Source organism: Pelophylax lessonae (genome assembly GCF_965119305.1).
Source record: "Pelophylax lessonae genome assembly, chromosome: 2".
Taxonomy (NCBI): Eukaryota; Metazoa; Chordata; class Amphibia; order Anura; family Ranidae; genus Pelophylax; species Pelophylax lessonae.
Window position 1 is genome coordinate 305,036,663 of NC_138769.1, and position 19,886 is coordinate 305,056,548.

A 19,886-nucleotide genomic window follows, 5' to 3' on the forward strand; every position below is an offset into this window, starting at 1 on the left:
TGCACATTTCTCTTTCTTTCATTGATGGACACAGCTCCTGATATTCATAACCATTGGGTTATACTCACCCCTACAGGAGTAGGACACTAGGCAGAAAAGAATTCTGTCTGGAATTGTCTGGGCAGTCCCAGGGGGGTATACGCCCTCTCTTCTATAGCCACCCAGTTTTTTGTTCTGCTTAGTCAGGAGTAAGGACCTATTTCCTTGCTGGGATCTTTGGTCCTGGCAAAAAAATTATTTTTTAGATAGAAAATGTTTTCCTCCTGGATTTTTTCCTGTGAGATCTACAATCGACTTCCGGACTGGGCCACATGCTGGATTCAGTGGTCACCCCAGTCTGGCCAGTGAGCACGCGCAGACCTCAGCTCCGTGGACGGAGAGTTAAACGCCTCACAAGGTCGCATACGACCGGATCACGGCCCAAGTCGCAGCATTCCTCCTGGCTGACAACCCCCCCCCCCCCCCCGTTTGATGGAGAGGGGTTCTGTCTGGAGCGGTGCCCGCCTAGTTCCTGGTGTGGTGAGTAGCTTTCTCCCCCCCCCCCCCCCCTCCCCCTGGTTTTGGGGTGGACGTGGGCCCCTCCTTGGGACGGTCGGACCCCGTGGTTCCACTTCCTCCCACAGGCACCCACCCCCTGCCGAGTCCCTCATCCTGCCCCTCCATGCTGGGGCTATTTGGTGGTCTGGCCACTTTCCTTGGATGAGGGCAGGGTGCTAACTGGTGATGGGGGGAGGGGGTGCGCCGCAGGTGACTGGACGATTATTGTGTGGAGGGGGGGTTGTACATGGTGGGGGCTCCTGCCAGGGCCCCCCGTCTTGCCTAGATCTGTCTTTGAGGTCTGGGTCCCTGTAAGTCTCATGGTGCTGCGCGGGGGTCACAATTTTGTTGTAGCCTGTGTGTTTCTATACACTGCAGCCATGTTTGGGTAGTCATTTTCTTGTAGTTTGCCAATGAAAATATCGGCGGCCACAACAGTGGAGCCCTATGGGCAGCTATTTCGGTGGTGGGAGCCCCCCCCCCCCTCCTTCTCCTGGTGCTGACTCCTGGATAATTTTACTTCCTGATCATCGCATGTGTAGTGCAGATTCTCCTGGTGGCTGCAGGTGCCTGTTTCTGTGGGTGGTGAGTTTGGTGGGGTTCTCTCCTTCTCTGCAGAGGATCACTATGTACTTTGTGCCTGGCGACCTGGTGGTGGTGCCAACGCGGTGTGGGTTGTCCCTTAGCAGTTTTTTACCATTTTTGCAGGGTCCCCCTTGTGACTCATGGAGTCTTTTGGAGCACATTTCCCCCCACCTGATCCCCTCTCTGAGGCTGTGGGGTCCTCCAGGTCCCAACCATTGATTCATGCACGGACCATGGTCCTGGAGTCCCTTGTGTCCCAGGTGGAGGTGGCTTGCGGGCGACAGGCTAGCAAAAAGCATTGTTTAGCCTTGGGAATATTTTTGTTGTTCCCACCCCTAATGTTTAACACTGCTTTGAGACATCCCAATGGTTATGAATATCAGGAGCTCTGTCCGTCAATGAACGAAAGAGAAAATGGGGTTTTTGACTTACTGTAAAATCCATTTCTCTGATTAACTGACGCAGCACATACCCTGCTGTGGAGTTAAAATTCTTCTGACACTGCTTGTAACAAAACTGAGTGGCTATAGCAGAGAGAGGGAGTATTAACCCCCTGCATATTGCTGTAGCCAGAATTATTTTCTGCCTAGTGCCATACTCCTGTAGGGGGCAGTATAACCCAATGGTTATGAAGATCGGGAGCGGTGTCAATCAATGAACATCGGAGAAATGGATTTTACCGTAAGTCAAAAATCCAATTTTTTTTTTTTTTTCTTTTTCCAGATGATAAAAAAATATATGCATTTACAGTTTTCTATTTTGTTTAGAAGCCTGGAAAGCATTTCAACCACGATCAGCAGATCGCAGGTGCCATGCAGGACTCCTACAGATAAAGACAAGGAAGATTAAATGAACTACTCAACAGCGCCCTGGTAGTTCATTGAGGACTACAGCCAAACAGCCGGAAAGGCTGTCCGTACTTGTAGTTCGGTAATTCACAGGGATCTGTGAATCAATGACTCAGCCATGTAGGTGGAGCCCCACATGGCTGCGCTCTTTTCAAATCGTGACAGCTGGTTACAGAGAGAAGCCCACTGTCACAGTTGGGGGGATCGGGGAGCAACTGCAAGATTGGGAGTATGTTACATGTTCCACCCTAAAAATGGGTAGAACATGTACCATGTTCCCAAAGGTAAACTTATCCTTTTTAAATATGACCAATGTTTTAATAATATATCAATGGTTTACATAGTTTAGATATGTTACATTAAGCAGACATTTGACTCTGTAATTTTTCTTTGCAGGCAGTGTTTTGGAGATGTAAAAATATTGTGACATTGAGGGGTTTTTTTCTTTTTAATTGCACAGTGCTCCACCTTTGCTTATGCCAGTGTCTGGGACTCAAGCACCTATAGCTCCTGTGGTTGATAAATATGCAGCATTTAAAACAATCAATGTGGACAGCAAACTGGAAAACACAAGTCCCTTCTCAGGTAAGGCCCATGTTGAAAAAAAAAAAAAAACTGCTTAAATCTAACATTTTAAACATGCTTAAAGGGGTTTTCAGGATTATTTACATTTATATTACAACTGCTTATCACTGTAGTCATTAGCTCTTCTGTATCTCCTGTTAACTGATTGCTGTGGGTACTGTGTATATATATATATATGTATGTATGTATGTATGTATATGTGTGTGTATGTATGTGAGATAGATATATATATATATATATATATAGTGCAATGCAAAAACATTGCTTATCAAATATATGGAACTATATTAATCAATTCCTAGATCACTCCTAATCAAAGAGTCAATAATCCATATAAAGTCCATCAATGTGACAAACCCAAGTGCTCTGTGCTCCAAATGTATAAAGTGCTCCAGTGCTTAAGGTGCTTGTGAAACAATGGGGCCTCTTGCTAGAGCACAATGATCCTCCGTTTATAGAGATCAATAGCGCTTACATAGCTTAGAGGTGCCGACGCTCTCACCCTCGGATCTCTACACAGCTCAGTTACCCCAACAGCCGCAACTACCAGAGAAGTTTTCGGCATGTAATGGAAAACTCAGCCTGAATTACATCAGCCCGCAGTAGTTCATTTTTAAAAGATATTATTGCCCTAAAGTGTCCATAGCCTCAAATGAAAGGTGAACATTTTTTGATTTCTGGCAGTATATGCAAGCTTGTGCTTTTCAAGTCTATAGTCACCTTGCTAGGTTTAAACTGAGTACAGGCTAAGACTTTAAGGTAAGAACAGACAAACAGATTCTCCTGGGCTCAAAAGCGATGTGATGGTGGTGAGTCTCTATGGCTCGGGGTATATGCAATGATTTTGCTGCCCTCTTAGGGTCAGGGAAAACCGATAGAAACACTGAAAAGAAAATAAGAGAGCACTGACCTTGTGCATTACCCATATGGAGTTTTTTTACTAAAATAAACTAGAAAGGAATCTTCTCACAAATAAAGAAAATCTTAAAAGCGTATCCGTCCACAAAGGACACAAAGCAACCAGGTCACCAGGACAGTGTCCAGCACGCCAGAGGACCTTCCAAATGGCTGACGCATTTCAAGGGGTAATGCACAAGGTCGGTTTGTTCTTTTCACAGTGTAACTTTTTAAGGTGCACATACTGCTTGTCTTCAGGGGAAGGTTTAAACTATTATAGCCTGTTGTGTGTATATTTTGTTTTCAGGGACACATGCCCTAACGCAGTGTTCTAATTTAAAAAAAAAAAAGCTCTGTTCAGGATTAGACATCACAACATGGATGATACTTTTGTTATCCAAAAAAACCTCACTGATTTAGTTGTATTCTATTACTAAGGCCTAAATTTCCTTCCATTTCTTGATAAACTCTACTGCCATCCCTCTGCACAAGGGTTTTTTTTTTTTTCTTAGTCACCAGTTAGTCTTTTGGTGAAAATTAAAGTGGAAGCACACTGCGTCTGAGCACATGAAACCAAAAACGCAATTTAAATTTTTAATATTTAAAGCAAATTCCCCCATCAATCCATGTCGTCTTGTTTTTGTTTTATTTTGCTGAGAATTCAGTTTGAAAAACACCCCCCTAGCATTTCTGGCTGCGGCCATCTTGAGTAACGGCAGAGGATTCACATAGCATTTACGTCCTGCAATCCATCTGCCCTTAGCTGTGGCATGCAGGCAAGGGGTGTGCTTAGCTGTAAAAACCCCTCCCCTCCTCTCCTCTCCTCCTGAAGACTCCTAGGATGTATGATATCTGCCTAGGCATGGATAAGAGACATGAAGGAGCTCAGCTATGAGGATAGATTAGAGGAATTGAATGTATTCTCTCTTAAACAGGTTGTAAACCTCAAAAAAAAAAAAAAAAAAAACCTGAAAGCTAAAAGCATAATGAGCTAGTATGCCTCGTATAAGAGCTCATTATGAAATGCTTACCTTAGAATGAAGCCCCCGCAGTGCCGCCCGCTCACCGGTAACACAGCAGACATGTTCGGCCGTCCTGCTTCCTGGTTCGCGTCCTCTGGCCATCTGATTGGCCGGAAGGCGCGATGACATAATTTTCGCACGGGAGCCACCGTTCATGGCACAGTAAGAGCTGTGAATATGTGAACTAGACTCGAGCTGGTTAAAAAAAGCGTGGATTCTTTCCTGAATGTACGTAATCTACAGTATCTCACATAAGGGAGTACATCCCTCACATTTTTGTAAATATTTTATTATATCTTTTCATCTGACAACACTGAAGAAATGTCTACATTGCTAAAATGTAAAGTAGTGGGTGTACAGCTTTGTATAACGTGTAAATTTGCTATCCCCCTCAAAATAACTCAACACACAGCCATTAATGTCTAATCCGCTGGCAACAAAAGTGAATACACCCCTAAGTGGGAAATGTCCAAATTGGGCCCAAAGTGTCAATATTTTGTGTGGCCACCATTATTTTCCAGCACTGCCTTAACCCTCTTGGGCACTGAGTTCACCAGAGCTTCACAGGTTGTCACTGGAGTCCTCTTCCACTCCATGACGAGATACCTGAGGTGGTGAATGTTAGGGGACCTTGCGCTCCTCCACCTTTCTTTAGAGGTTGCCCAACAGATACTCAATAGGGTTTGTTTCTGGAGACATGTTTGGCCAGTCATTCACCTTTACCCTCAGCTTCTTTAACAAGGCGGTGGTCGTATTGGAGATGTGTTTGGGGTCGTTATCATGTTGGAATACTGCCCTGCGGCCCAGTGCCTGAAGGGAGGGGATCATGCTCTGCTTCAGTATGTCACAGTACATGTTGGCATTCATGGTTCCCTCAATGAACTGTAGCTCCCCAGTGCACACAGCACTCATGCAGCCCCAGACCATGACCCTCCCAACACCATGCTTGACTGTAGGCAAGACACACTTGTCTTTGTACTCCTCACCTGGTTGCCCCCACACACGCTTGACACCATCTGAACCAAATAAGTTTATCTTGGTCTCATCAGACCACAGGACATGGTTCCAGTAATCCATGTCCTTAGTCTGCTTGTCTTCAGCGAACTGTTTTTTTCTTGTGCATAATCTTTAGAAGAGGCTTCCTTCCGGGACGACAGCCATGCAGACCAATTTGATGCAGTGGGCGGCGTATGGTCTGAGCACTGACAGGCTGACCCCCACCCCTTCAACCTCTGCAGCAATGATGGCAGCACTCATACGTCTATTTCCCAAAGACAACCTCTGGACATGACGGAGCACATGTACTCAACTTATTTGGTTGATCATGGAGAGGCCTGTTCTGAGTGGAACCTGTCCTGTTAAACCGCTGTATGGTCTTGGCCACCGTGCTGCAGATCAGTTTCAGGGTCTTGTCAATTTTCTTATAGCCTAAGCCATCTTTATGTAGAGCAACAATTGTTTTTTTTTTTTTTTTTGTTTTTTTTTTTTTTAGATCCTCAGAGTGCTTTGCCATGAGGTGCCATGTTGAACTTCCAGTGACCAGTATGAGAGAGTGAGAGCGATAACACCAAATTTAACACACCTGCTCTCCATTCACACCTGTAACACTAACGAGACACATGACATTGGGGAGGGAAAATGGTTAATTGGGCCCAGTTTGGACATGTTGGCAGTGCATGTAGTCATGCGAAGCCAGGCCCAGCAGTAAAGTGAAACTAAATGATGGGGCACAGAAGATGCCTTTCTGGTTAATGAAGGAATCTAGAGCTTCATGCTAAAAGGCAGGACTTTTAGGTTCAGGGGCCTGTGTTGATAGGGTTTTATTTGCATTCATACAGGTCCATGAGAATTCAACCCCAACCCCCCCCCCCCCCCTGAAGTACATTAATTGCAGCTCAAAAAGGAGGTCACCTGCACCTGTCATATAAATGTGAACGATTTCAGAACTGTGTCAAACTGATGCCATTGACACAAGCCCAAAGTTTATCGGCAAACAAGGGGGAAGGGACAGACAGTGCCCCCTCTCCCCCTCTTTTGTCTTCACACAGGTGGATACCCTCCTCCATAGTTTACAGCAGCATGCTTTTAGTGTCAATTTTTTAATGTCTAGTCCAAGGCTACCCATTCTTTGGTATTTCCCCTGTTTCTCTTAGCCCCAGTTTACACCAGCACGACTTTGAAGCTGGCATCCCTGCGCGGCATCTCTTTAACAGAAGTCAATGCAAGTCATGTTCTAGTCACCCCAAAGTAGTGCAGGAACCTTTCTTTAAGTCAAAGCGACTTGAGTCACACCGATTAGACCAGTTCCATTGCCCGTATTAGGGCGACTTCATTGCATGACAAGTTTTTGACAGTGTGAAGCGAGGATTCTTGTCATTTTAGAGAATTCATTGGTGAGAGTTGAGCGCTGTGCACTGAGCTCCTCTCTTTGGCACTCAGGTTTTTCTTTTGTTCCAAAGTTCAACAGCACAGAACAGGCAGTAAGATTGATTATATATTTAAAGTCTTGATTTTTTTCATTTAAAAATAACAAACCTAGTACACTTTTTTTTTTCCATATTTTAAGTTACAGCCTTATTCCAAAATTGATTAAATTCATTATTTTCCTAAAATTCTACAAGCAATAACCCATAATGACAACGTAAAAGACATTTGTTTGAGATCTTTGCAAATTTATTAAAAATAAAAAATGGAAAAAAAATGTACATAATTATTCACAGCCTTTGCCATGACACTTAAACTTGAGCTCAGGTGCATCCTGTTTTCACTGACCATCCTTGATGTTTACACAACTTGATTGGAGTCCACCTGTGGTAAATTCAGTTGAATGGACATGATTTGGAAAGACACACACACACACACACCTGTCAATATAAGGTCCCAAAGTTAACCGTGCATGTCAGAGCACAATGGACCTCCGAGACAGGATTGTATCGAGGCACAGATCTGGAGAAGGGTACAGAATTATTTCTGCAGCATTGAAGGTCCCAATGAGCACAGTGGCCCTCCAACATCCGTAAATGGAAGAAGTTTGGAACCACCAGGACTCTTCCTATAGCGGGCCGCTCTGCCAAACTCAGCGATCGGGATAGAAGGGCCTTAGTCGAGGGGAAGACCAAGAACCCGATTGTCACTCTGAAAGAGCTCCAGCGTTTCTCTGTGGAGAGAGGAGAACCTTCAGAAGTAAACCATCTCTACCATACAGGCCGGATTGGTGGGGTGCTGCAGAGTGGCCAGACGGACGCCACTCCTCAGTAAAAGGCACATGACAGCCCGCCTGGACTTTGCCAAAAGGCACCTGAAAGACTCTCTGACCATGAGAAACAAAGATTCAACTATTTACCTGGCCAATACCATCCCTACAGTGAAGCATGGTGGTGGCAGCATCATGCTGTGGGGATGTTTTTTCAGCAGCAGGAACTGGGAGACTAGTCAGGATCAGGGAAAAGATGAACGCAGCTATGTACAGAGACATCCTTGATGAAAACCTGCTCCAGAGTGCTCTGGATCTCAGACTGTGGTGAAGGTTCATCTTCCAACAGGACAATGACCCTCACCACAGCCAAGATGACAAAGAATTGGCTACGGGACAACTCTGTGAATGTCCTTAAGTGGCCCAGACAGAACACAGACTTAAACCCGATTGAACATCTCTGGAGGGATCTAAAAATGACTGCATCGACGCTCCCTATCCAAGCTGATGGAGCTTGAAAGGTCCTGCAAAAAGAATGGGAGAAACTGCCCAAAAACAGGTGTGCCAAGCTTGTAGCATCCTACTCAAAAAGACTTGAGGCTGTAATTGGTGACAAAGGAGCTTCAACAAAGTATTGAGCAAAGGCTGTGAATACTTATGTACATGTGATTTTTTTTTTTTTTTTTTTTAAGTTTGCAAGGATTTCAAACAAACCTCTTTCACGTTGTCATCATGGGTTAATTTTTGTATAATTTTAAAGAAAATAATGAATTTAATCCATTTTCGAATAAGGCTGTAACGTAACAAAATGTGGAAAAAGTGAAGTGTTGTGAATACTTTTTGGATTCACTGTACCTGTTCTGTGCAGTGGTTTTGCACAGAGCAGCCCAGATCCTCCTCTTCACGGGTCCCATGCCGGCGCTCTTGGCCCCTGCTGAGTTCCCCCACAGCAAGCAGCTTGCTATGGGGGCACCCGAGCTGAGCTGCTGCTTTGACACAGACACATTCAGACACAGAGCGGTGGCCTGCCCCCCCCCCCCCCTTCGTCTCTCTCCTTATTGGCTCACTGACTTTGACAGCAGCTGGAGCCCACGCTGCTGTCTCCGCTAATGAGGAGGGAGAGTCCTGGATAGCCGAGGCTTTTGTGCAGTATCGAGATAGGGCTGAGGGGGGCTGCTGCGCACAGGTTGTTTATCTTAATGCATTAAGATAAAAAAAAGTCTTTAGAACTACTTTAAAGGATAAAATTGATTTTCTTATAACAAGGGGTGTTTTCATTTTTTTCTTATAAGTTGAAAGTTGTAAAGAGCTATTTACTAATTGCTTCTGAATATACTCCTTGGTCTCGGTAAGGTCTCCTTAAAAAGGCAAATTAAGTTCATGTACATATAATAACCTACATTGTATTTTTTTTTTTTTTATGTTTTGATTGTGCAGGAGATGGTTTTGCAGACTTCAAATCTTCTTCAGCAGATGATGGATTCACAGACTTTAAAACTGCCGACAGCATATCTCCTTTAGACACTCCATTAAGAGAAACTCAGACATCTCTTGGATTTCATACTGGCCCTACCCAGAAATCACCTACTCAACTGAAACCCTCATCTGATCTTTCATTTTCCTCTGTGACAAGCAATTCCTTTCCAAAAACATTCCATGCACCCAAGCCTGTGTCATTGCCTGTGCCTGCACTTTCATTAGCAGCATCTTCATTACCATTATCTTCTACATCATCATCATCATCATCATCCACCTATGTTTCTGTCTCAGCTGTGCCTGCTAAAAGTTCCTCCTTACTTGATGATTTTGGAGATTTTACACTTTTTGGAGGGCCAGCCAGCACTACATCAGTTGGTAGCCAAAATGACTTTACTGACTTCTTGACAAGTAGTAGCACTTCTGCCGAACACAAAACTGGAGACAAATATGAAGCTTTCAAGCAGGAATCCAATGCAATTAATCCAGTACTCTCTACAGGTTTAAACCAAAACCTTCAAACCACTTCTTCATCATCCAGTAACAAATATGATTTGTTTGAGCACCTTTCTCTGGACAGTTCTTGCACAGGGTATGATGAATCTAAAGATGCTGCCAGTCTCCCAAAAGACAGTGACTTCACATTCCAGTATGACAAATTCAGCACCGCTGAGAGCAACTCTGAAAAATCTTTTGTGGACAAGTTTGCTGCTCTCAAGCAAACCAAAGAGGACTCAGTCTCTATTAAGTCCTTAGACCTTCCTTCGATCGGTGGCAGCAGCTTTGGGAAGGATGACTCTGAAGATGCACTTTCTATCCAATTTGACATGAAGTTGTCAGATTTGGGCGGGGAATTGAAGCATGGTATGTCTGATAGTTCTCTGGATTTGCCAACGGTTAGTGGTCAGCATCCGCCTGCCGCAGGTGAGGAATTGGTTAGATTGCTTTGGTGAAGGTGACATGGCTGTAGACTAAATCACATATTTGTGAGCTTTATGCGGTGGCAGTTTCTCTTTTACCTTCTATATATCATACAGTGGAAGATATCCCATGTCACAGTATTACAGTAACCCTTTAAACATTTAATTAGCATGTATTATATAATTATTTACAATTGAGTTGGCAGAACAGGGTAGTTAATTTATAGCTATAGAGAGAAGAGGAGTGTGAGAGTGTAATTTTGTATACATTTTTTTTTTTTTGTGATGTGAAACACTTCAGTATTATAAAGAAGCTGCATTTGTGCAATTTACTTCTGTTGCGTTCAGTGGAATGTGCAATACTTGCCTAGCTGTGGTAACCTTTAACTGAATAAGACCTGGCTCAAAATAGAGTGATGCTTGCTTGTACCTGTTTTGGACTTTAAGTTGATTCTGCGGAGCACCTTGAAATCCATGCTAATGTGGCAGACAGCTTCAACGTCCAAAGTTGAATTTAAAGCGGAACTACACTGCATCTGAGCACCACAAACTAAAAACACTATTTTATTCATAAAGCAAACACCCCCATCCATTTAGGTCTCTATGCTTTATTTTACTGAGAAATCACTTTAAAAAACACTCCTCTAGTATTTCTGGCTGTGGTAATCCTGAGTAAGGGCATATGATCCATGTAGCATTTACTTTCTGGAATCCATCTGTCCTTAGATCAGGCAGAAGGGTGTGCTTAGCTGAGAAACCCCTTCCTGAAGACTCCTGAGATGTGTGACATCATTTGCCTAGGCCTAGAAACCAGGAAATATAAAAAAAAAAAAAGTAAATATATATTTTCCAATCTATTTACTAATGATAGCAGAATAAGGGCAATGTTTTAGAGAATGAAGTTCCACTTTATACACTGCCCCTCTTGGCACCAAACCCCTCCTCATATCTTTTACTTGTCAGAACCCTAGTGGACAAGAGGTGGAGAAGTCCCAGGAGGGGTAACAGAAGTCAACGTCTCCTATACACCTTGGTGTAAAATCCCTTAGGGCTCCATGGAGAAATGTTGAACGATTTGAAGGCCAACACTGGTACTCGCAGGCAGTTCAGCTTTGTTACCCTAGAAATGTTTATAGACTGGGTCAAATTCACTTAAAGTTACTTCATAGCTATCAGAGAAGCAGTGTCTTTTAGTGGACAAGCTTTGCAAACATTCCTTGCAACATCAGGGAGGATCTTTCCAGTTTGAGATCAGAACCAAGGACCTGCTAACATTTTAGGAAAAACTCTTCATGATCCAGCTGAAAACATAATAAAATGTGGGGGAAAAAAATCAAACTTGAAAGGTGGCTAGAGGTTTTTTGCTGTACCCTAAATCAGTGGTCCTCAACCCTGGCCTACAGGGCACACTAACGGGCCAGATTTTAAGTATTCCCTTGGGGAGATGCAGACTAGAATACTGCAATCACTGAGCAGCAAATGATATCACCTGGGATGTATTTCAGTTATCTTGCAAATCTGGCCTGTTAGTGGGCCCTGTAGGCCAGGGTTGAGGACCACTGCCCTAAATGACCCATACGATCTGTCCATCTGATGTTCACTGAAGTATCTCTGTAAGATTTACACATCAATTTAAAATTTAATTTATTGTATGAATGAATTTAGTGTATCCTAACTTAACAGACTTTTGTCAGTATTACATCTTTGTTGTTCATATTTTTTATTTTGGAAAGTGCCAAAATGCATAGTGTTAAAAAGATGTCTCCTTCCAGATGTCCTATTAGGAACTGCACTTCTGAAAATGACAGCCGCAGCAGTATTCCAGATATAAAGTTTACAATAACTTGGATTAAAATGAATCTTTCGTTTTTTGTTTTTTTTTCTGTCCCCCCCCATGGGGTACTTTGTCCCGTGTAGCTACTGTAGGCGCTTTCTATGTCTAGTTTTGAGTTCTGACCCCATCCTCCCGCTCCCTTTCTGCAAATGCTGATCCAACAACAGCTAGAAAGGATCGGCTGCTTCTTAACGGCAGCCTATGTCAGCTGTGAGCAAGCACTTTATATAGACAAGTAACTGCAGACAAAATGCAATGGCATGAGGAATGGGGAGATTTCTGCCTCTGCATTCCCTCTAGCCGTTGCTTGTCGAAAGTGCTGAAAACTGAGACAAGCTGCCATTCTGAAGAAGCCCTTTCCTTCCTAGCTGACTCTTATGCCCCATACACACGTGCAGATTATCTGCAGACTTTTGTCTGCAGACTTACCGTTTCTATGTAGCGCAAGGGCCTGCCGGATTGCATACAAATTGAAAGTGTTTAGGTTTGACATCATATTATATGGTTTTGGTAAGTCTGCAGACAAAAGTCTGCAGATAATCTGCACGTGTGTATGGGGCATTAGGAGTCTTGTTTGTTGTGTGTGTTTGTTTCAACACCTTTCTTTTAGGGATGCACCGATCTGCTATAAGGATCGGATATCGGCGCTGATACTGCCACAATAGCTGGATCGGTAAAATTAACTGATCCACGGGCAGATCCGGTTTTGCTGAGTCCCGGCTCAGCCGTCCCTTATTTGGTGCACTAGTATGGGATGGGAGCCGCTACTTCCTGTATAGGCCCAGCTCACAGGTGGAGTGATATCAGATGCACTCCGTCTGTGAATGGAGGAGCCATACACATGAAGCAGCGGCTTTGCTCTGTATTGCAGCCGCATGCTTTATGTGTGTAGTTCCAGATTGGTACCGGTATCGGGCCGATACACAATGTCAGGTATCGGTATCGGGACAAAAAAAGTCGGATTGGTGCACCCATACTTTCTTTGACACTTGACTTGTTGCTAGATACTAGGGTCTACATGTAAATGGAAAATTATAAAGGCAAGAAATTAAGGCATTCATATGCTGAATACTATCTTTCATGTATTAATCAGATTCAGTGGCGATAAGAGATTTACCCACTTGGAAGTTTTTATGTTTTATTGTCAATCGGAACTGACAATGGATTTAACTCCATAAAAGACACAAATTAATGCTGCGCTATGATCATTAACACATTGGTTTTTTTTTTTTTTCTTAATGCAAGCATTTAAGGAGCCAATCAGGAAAGAGCAGAGTGATAGTGTAAAATGTGTCCGTCTGCTGCTTTTCCTTTCACTCTCTTGCCACATGCTGAGAGAAGGATGAGACCTGTAAGGGCTGGTTCACACCAGATGCCGTGAGACTGTGTTGGGCAGCTATTCCAGAGCAGTCCCACCACTTGGACAAGGCAAAAAGCCTGGTCTCCTATGTGCCTGGTCCACACCACTGTTAAGATGCGTAGAAAAAATGTACTTTTTTCAGCACGGTACAAGGCAGTCCACTGTTTCACACTGCGTAGCCGGCAATTGAACTTTACAAGATGTCTGTGTGACATCTAACTAAGGTTTGTAAAAAAAAAAAGTAAAGCGTGCAATCTGCCAAGCTCAGCGCATCATCACCACCCAGCAAACGCTGTGTTGCTTGTGTGAACGATCCCTAAGTACTGCAGCAAAGAAAAATGAAGTAATTTGCCCTGTCAGACAGGACAGTGCTGTGTGTGGCAGTGTGTGCACATCTTTTGATGAGCAAATCTTCTTTTGTTTGCGTTTAATTTGTGTATTTAGCAGTTTGCCTATATTTTTTATGCTAATCAACAGAAACAATCTTTCATCTTAAAGTGAAAATAGATCTCTGGGGCTGCGTTCGCATATTGGCGTCTTAAATTGCCAGCAGAATCGCCGCGATTCTCCCCACGATCCCAAATCATTGCAAATTGCAGGGTGCCTGTGCAATTCCTGTGACTTGCAATGGCACCCCAAACGCAGCGTGATTTTGCCACAATCGTCACCCAAGGAATCGCAGTAAAATCACGCAAACAGAATCATGGATCGCCTGTCGCCCGAAAAGAGTACAATAACATCCCGCGACTCTACAATAACGTCCCGCGATTTTATCCCAACGAATAGTGGCAAAATCGTGCCGCATTTGGGATTCCATTGCAAATCACAGGAATCGCACGGGCGTCCTGCGATTTGCAATGATTTGAGACCAGAGATGCCAATACGTGAACGGAGCCTGAAAAGTGATTTAAATTACAGTGAAAAAAGAAGACACAAAATAACTGGCTGCATTAGTATGCGACCCTTTCAAGTAGTATTAATTGCATTCATCTTTGGCAGCAATTCCATCCTCAAATCTGTGTGGATAGAACTGTATCGGCTTTGCACATTGTGTTTCATAGGTATCCTGAGTGAACATACTTTAAGTTCAGCCACAAATTCTCTCTTGGCTTGGGATCTAAACCCTTTCTCTACCATTCCAAGGCATTAACATTTTTAAGCCATTCTTGTGTAGTTTGGGCACTTTAGCCAACAGATTATGCAATTTTCTTACTTTTTACCAAGGAAAGAAAATCACCAGATTCCCCCATCGGCACAGTCCGTGTTAGAGGGAAACCCTTCCCGCAGGACTATTGTGTTCTGCCAGCGTGGAGCCTTCCTGGCCAGCAGAACACAATGATTACTGCTGGTGGCTATGGCATGTAAAAAATCTGACAGGCTGGTTGTACCAAAGTCTGTCAATGGATCCACTTGAGTACAATCAGCATGCCCATAGATGGATGCATCCTCAGCCAGTCCCTCCTGAACTGACCAAGATTAGATCATCTATGGTCGGCTTTATACATGAAGTCACTATTTTGCTAGAAGACAAATTATGTGAGCTTTCTTTTCACATATTCTGTCTCCTGAAGCTTTGGCTGATGAAACACCCAGGCAAAATTCTATTGTGTGTCAGTGATTATCGGTCTGTTGGTGGCCTTCCTCACTGGTGCCCTTCTGTAATGGCTACTTACTGTTGGTGGACAGCCTAATATTGACAGATTTAGTCACACCATACTCTTTCTATGTCTTAATGTTTGATTCAACTGATTTAGTTGTAGTTTAGTGAACTGGAAATTTTCTTGTAACCATCTCCGACTTTTGCTTTTTAGTTACTTTTTCATAGAAGAGCTTGGAGCATACTTTTTTTTTATTTTTAATGCTGTAGATCAGGGGCCTTCAAACTATGACCCTCCAGTTGTTCAGGAACTACAACTCCCATCATGCCCAGTCAGGTCTGTGAATGTCAGACTTTTACAGTGCCTCATGGGATGTGCAGTTTCGCGACAGCTGGAGGGCTGTAGTTTGAGGATCCCTACGGTAGATTGTCATGATGATTAGACCTTCCATATACATATAATAACCTAAAACTCCTAGACTATGGTGCTCTAGGGATTTGGGTGTTATAATAAATGGGGTAGTTGCATGCAACAAGTTCTATTTTTTTTTTTCATTGTAAATAATAAAAATCACTTTGCAGGGATCTCTTTTTACTTTGACAATAAATAGTATATTTTTGCTGCTTGTTTAAAAAAAAAATGTACTGTGATTCAGTGCTCCATTGTAATCATGAAAATGTCTAATATTTTCATTGGTACCATACAATCATGTTTACATTAGTTGTCTTGTAGCCTAAGTTCACACTATCGTGGTGGCGCACTGTCCTTGCGATCCACAGCAGGTGCCAGTGCAATCTGACACCTCAAGCACAGGTTGCAAACTCAGTGCGATTGATCGCACTGGATCACATGGTGCAAAAGTACCATGCAACCCGGTTGCGGTGCAGTTCCAAAATTGGTGTATGCACAACTTTGGCGCAATATGAGCCCATCAAATCGCACCACACTGAATCTCATGTAAGATGAACAGGAATGCGGTGCGATTCATAGTGTGGACTGAGGCTTAGGCTGGATTCACAAAAAGGCATTTGGCAGGCTGTTTTGATCCTTGCCAAATACATCCTAAATAATGGGGCTGTACATCTGTACAGGGACAGTCAAGGGGTAGTGTTGGGCATTCAGGGTAGATGACCAGAGGAGCGATAACACAATAGCTCTACACAGGATGCTGTTTGTCATCCAGAAACCATGCAAATTCAGGGGCAAATCCATTACAGTGACAGTCTGGCGTTTAACTGTTAATAGTGGTGGGGCTCAGTGACAGAGCTTCAAGCGGAGCTATATGAAAATAATTTTTTTAAAATGCAAGCCGGCAAGCTCATTATTGTAGTAGAGGCATGCTATAAACAAACTTTCCTGCTTTTTCACAAACGTTCTTAGAATGTAAATTCAGTGCCAGAATCAATGAACTCTTATGTGCATGCGTGGGAGTGACCTTATTCTCCCTGGCCAATCAAGACCGGCTCTGGTTTGACCTAGGAAATTGCAGCATTCTTTTCAGAAAGCCACTTAAAAGCCATAAGTACAGCATGTACAGTTTTTTATCCTTGTGTATTATTTTGCTCCCAAGTACCTTGTTTAGTGAGAGTGTTTGTTTTTTGTTAGGCTCTGTGCAGTCCTATACAACTTCAGAAGTGTTTGATCAAATTGGCCATGTGGGATTTTTTTGTATAGCCCACTTTCACGGAAGACTCAAAGGCCCATCTCCCCAGCAGCGGAAGTCATATTTTGGTATAATAGTGCAACACCAACTAATCTTAATCGAGAAACTGGCATCAGTAGCGCAATCACATTATGGTCATATAGTATAACTTTTAAATACAATGGCCCATAAGCAATTAATTGCACACAGGAGAGTGTAATGTGGAGGAAACCGTCTATCACAAAAGTGTCATCACAAAGAAGAGATAGACTGTTTCCTCCACATTACACTCTCCTGTGTGCAATTAATTGTTTATGGGCCATTGTATTTAAAAGTTATACTATATGTTTATATGACCATAATGTGATTGCGCTACTGATGCCAGTTTCTCTATTAAGATTAGTTGGTGTTGCAATATTATTCGTTTTATTCTAAGTAGCAGCAATCCACCTTAAATTGGGAATTCAAGTGCGGATATCCCAGATAGGTGGTCCGCTTTCTCTTTTGAGTGCAGGGGACCATTACAATTAATTTTTTGTTTGGTACTTTACATATTTTGGTATATGATCTTGCATTGATCCAACGTTCTGGAGTTCTTTTCTGTTGCAAGAAGGATATTGCCTCTATGATGTGCCCAGACTTGCTAACCCTTTATTTGTTAACATATAGGAATTCAACTTGTTCTGTGGCTAAAGTTCTTGTAATGTATTGAGTGAGTCAAATGAATCACGGATCCTGGAGCTGGAAATTGGCAGATATTGTCAGCTGCCAGATCCAAAATACATTGTGGGCAACATTAAATGTAACCTACAGTATGAGAATTGGGGGTCGTCAATGCTGGTGTACTGAAAATTATAGTAGCATTTGTCTCATGCTTAACTGCTTAGAGTTACTGAACCTGAGCAGGTAAGCAGGTCAGGAGTTGACCTAAAATTTTCTGCATGCTTGTTCTGGGTTAGTGACTGAAAGTAGGATTATAAGGAATACCCTTTATTGGCTAACTTACCTTTTTTTTAAAGTTGCAAGCTTTTAGGATAACTTTTCTTCAGCCTTTATTCATATGTACACCGCACATGAGTTCTTTAAAGCAGATCTAAACCCTCCTGTCCTTTACAGCCAAGGAAGCTCCCTCTGTTTGATCTGTAATTGCCATGGAGCTGCACATGTGATCAGATATGACACCAGCCATTCCAAAGTTTCACAGTTTGGTTGAGAACATGCCTTCAATATAGCCGATTTGGGAAACTGTTAAATTGATGGGTTTAGTTCTGCTTTAATGTGAGTTCAGCACGTTCCACACATTAAACTCACCTGTGAAAGGAGAGAGGTAGCTGACACGCTTGGCTTCATTTTCCAGACCATATATTGGTATTTTAATTGGCACAAAATATTTTTTTTTTCTTTTAAATTGTTGTCTTAAAAGTTCTGCTACCACACTCAGACGATGCTCATAATATCTGCGTGCATTTGTATTTTAAATTATAACCAATTAAACAATTATTCTAAACAAATCTGTATATTAAGCAATATATGGAAACAACATAATTCTGTTAAATGTATGGCATATGTTATTCTTTCTTATTGGGTATTTCTAGGGCTCTTGTCTGGTCAGTAACTGTGCCTGTCTTTTTATTTGTGTTCTGTAAGATCCCATTTCCTTTTTTCTTGTTCTTGCATAATGTACATTTGTGTGCAATTCATCCCATGTGACAATAATGTTCTTATGGTTCCTTTAATTTGGGTTTCATTGGTCTTTGTTTTCCCCATCCACACCATGATTTATGATTCACTTTCTGTATAAAGATCCCATCTCTTTTAATATTCCCTCAAGTTTGGGCTTTTGTGTAGTGCTTGATCTCACAATGCCAAGCAAGTCATTACCTACTCTACTGGGTCCTCCCCTTCCTTCCTTGTTTTACTCAACGTCTTTGTCTGTTTTTATCATCGAACGTTTAACAGGAGTCCCAAATATTCAGTTACTAAACCCACAACAGGAAAATCAGTCTGTATGTGCAGTAAAGCATGCTGGTTATACTCACTGTGAAACCTAAGGGGTTAATCCTCCGCATTGTTTGAAAAGGCTGTTTGATCCTGTCTCCTCTGATCCTCCCCTTCTTCCACAGTCCCTAAACCATCTCCTTATAATACAGAGCGTTTTCAGTTACTCTGCATACTAGCACATTATGAAAGACTTGCCATGCAACGAAGCCCTCCAACAGTGCACGGTCACTGCTGCGGAGGCTTCCATCTGCATCCAGTCTTCCTCCTGGGTTCGCGATGACGTCACAGCGATGAGGTATGCCGTTCTTTCAGAGCGCATGCACCAGTGGCGTCACCAGCTGCTGCACACTAGAAAAGCACCTCCTAAACCATGCACGTTTACCTACAGGTAAGCTTTATTATTTGCTTACCTGTAGGTAAAAAAAATAAATATTAATAATTACTACCACTTTAAGCTCAAGGAGGTGTATGCTACCTCGTGGGCTTTGCGCTTGAACCTAAAATGTACATTTTTACTGAGTGCTGGGAGTACAGCCATCGCTATACTCCTGGCACTCTGACAGGATCAGTGTTTTTCTCACACATCAGCCACTCTGCCTGCTCTCTCTTCTCTGCTATCCATTCACAGAATACTTGGATTTTGTGAATGGGTTCACATAATACAAAGTGCTCTGTGATTGTGATTGGGCAGGAGGAGAGGAGGGATGGGCAGAGTTACTGCATATGACAGATTCCGCATATGAGCCCCAAAGGTCCAGCACTGAGTAGAAGCGTAAATTGTAAGTAAAAGACAAAGTCCACAAGAGAGCATACACCTCATTGGACCTAACCTATTGTAAACAGCACTTTTTGGCTGAGTTGCTGGAGTTTCTCTCTATTACGGTACAACGGTAGAGTACCCAAATCAATATTGGAGGCCACAATGCCTTTCCTTTTTAGCAACGTGGGTTGTAACAGATACCTATACAGGGTACATCTTTTATCCAGTGGTAATCCCTTATGTTTATTGAAAAGATCTAGGTCTAGTTCATGGAGTACCTGCCCCAACTGCAGTACCAGGTAGGTAATTCCAGGACTTAGTGTAATGCCTTGAGACTAACTCAAGTTCAGCATCCTTAAAAAACCTTGGGTACTTCTATCTGTGTTTCTTGCTTTAGCAATGGGCACTGTAGAACCAGGCACTCATCACCCCTGGGTAGTTGTGTGATGCACTACTACCTTTTTGTGGTTGGATTCAACAGAAATAACAGTGATACGGTACTTAACTTTTTTTCCTTTATACACCAATAGTGCTTTCTTCTGTCTACTATTGAATTTTAAGTCAGCTGAAGTCTCTCTAAAACAGGCACAGATTATCCTTGTATTGTTGATTTTTGCTTTCAATTATG

At 42.7% G+C, this 19,886-nt stretch overlaps 1 protein-coding gene across 2 annotated transcripts in view; it reads left to right on the forward strand.

The window, feature by feature from the left end:
• SYNRG (synergin gamma) overlaps positions 1-19,886 on the forward strand; it is a 155,267-nt gene that overhangs the window by 75,207 nt on the left and 60,174 nt on the right. For both annotated transcript variants that reach the window (XM_082245237.1, XM_082245238.1), the window contains 2 exons: positions 2,431-2,555; positions 9,105-10,067. In XM_082245237.1, coding sequence (XP_082101363.1) covers positions 2,431-2,555; positions 9,105-10,067 — 1,088 coding nt within the window. The remainder of the gene's footprint in view (positions 1-2,430; positions 2,556-9,104; positions 10,068-19,886) is intronic.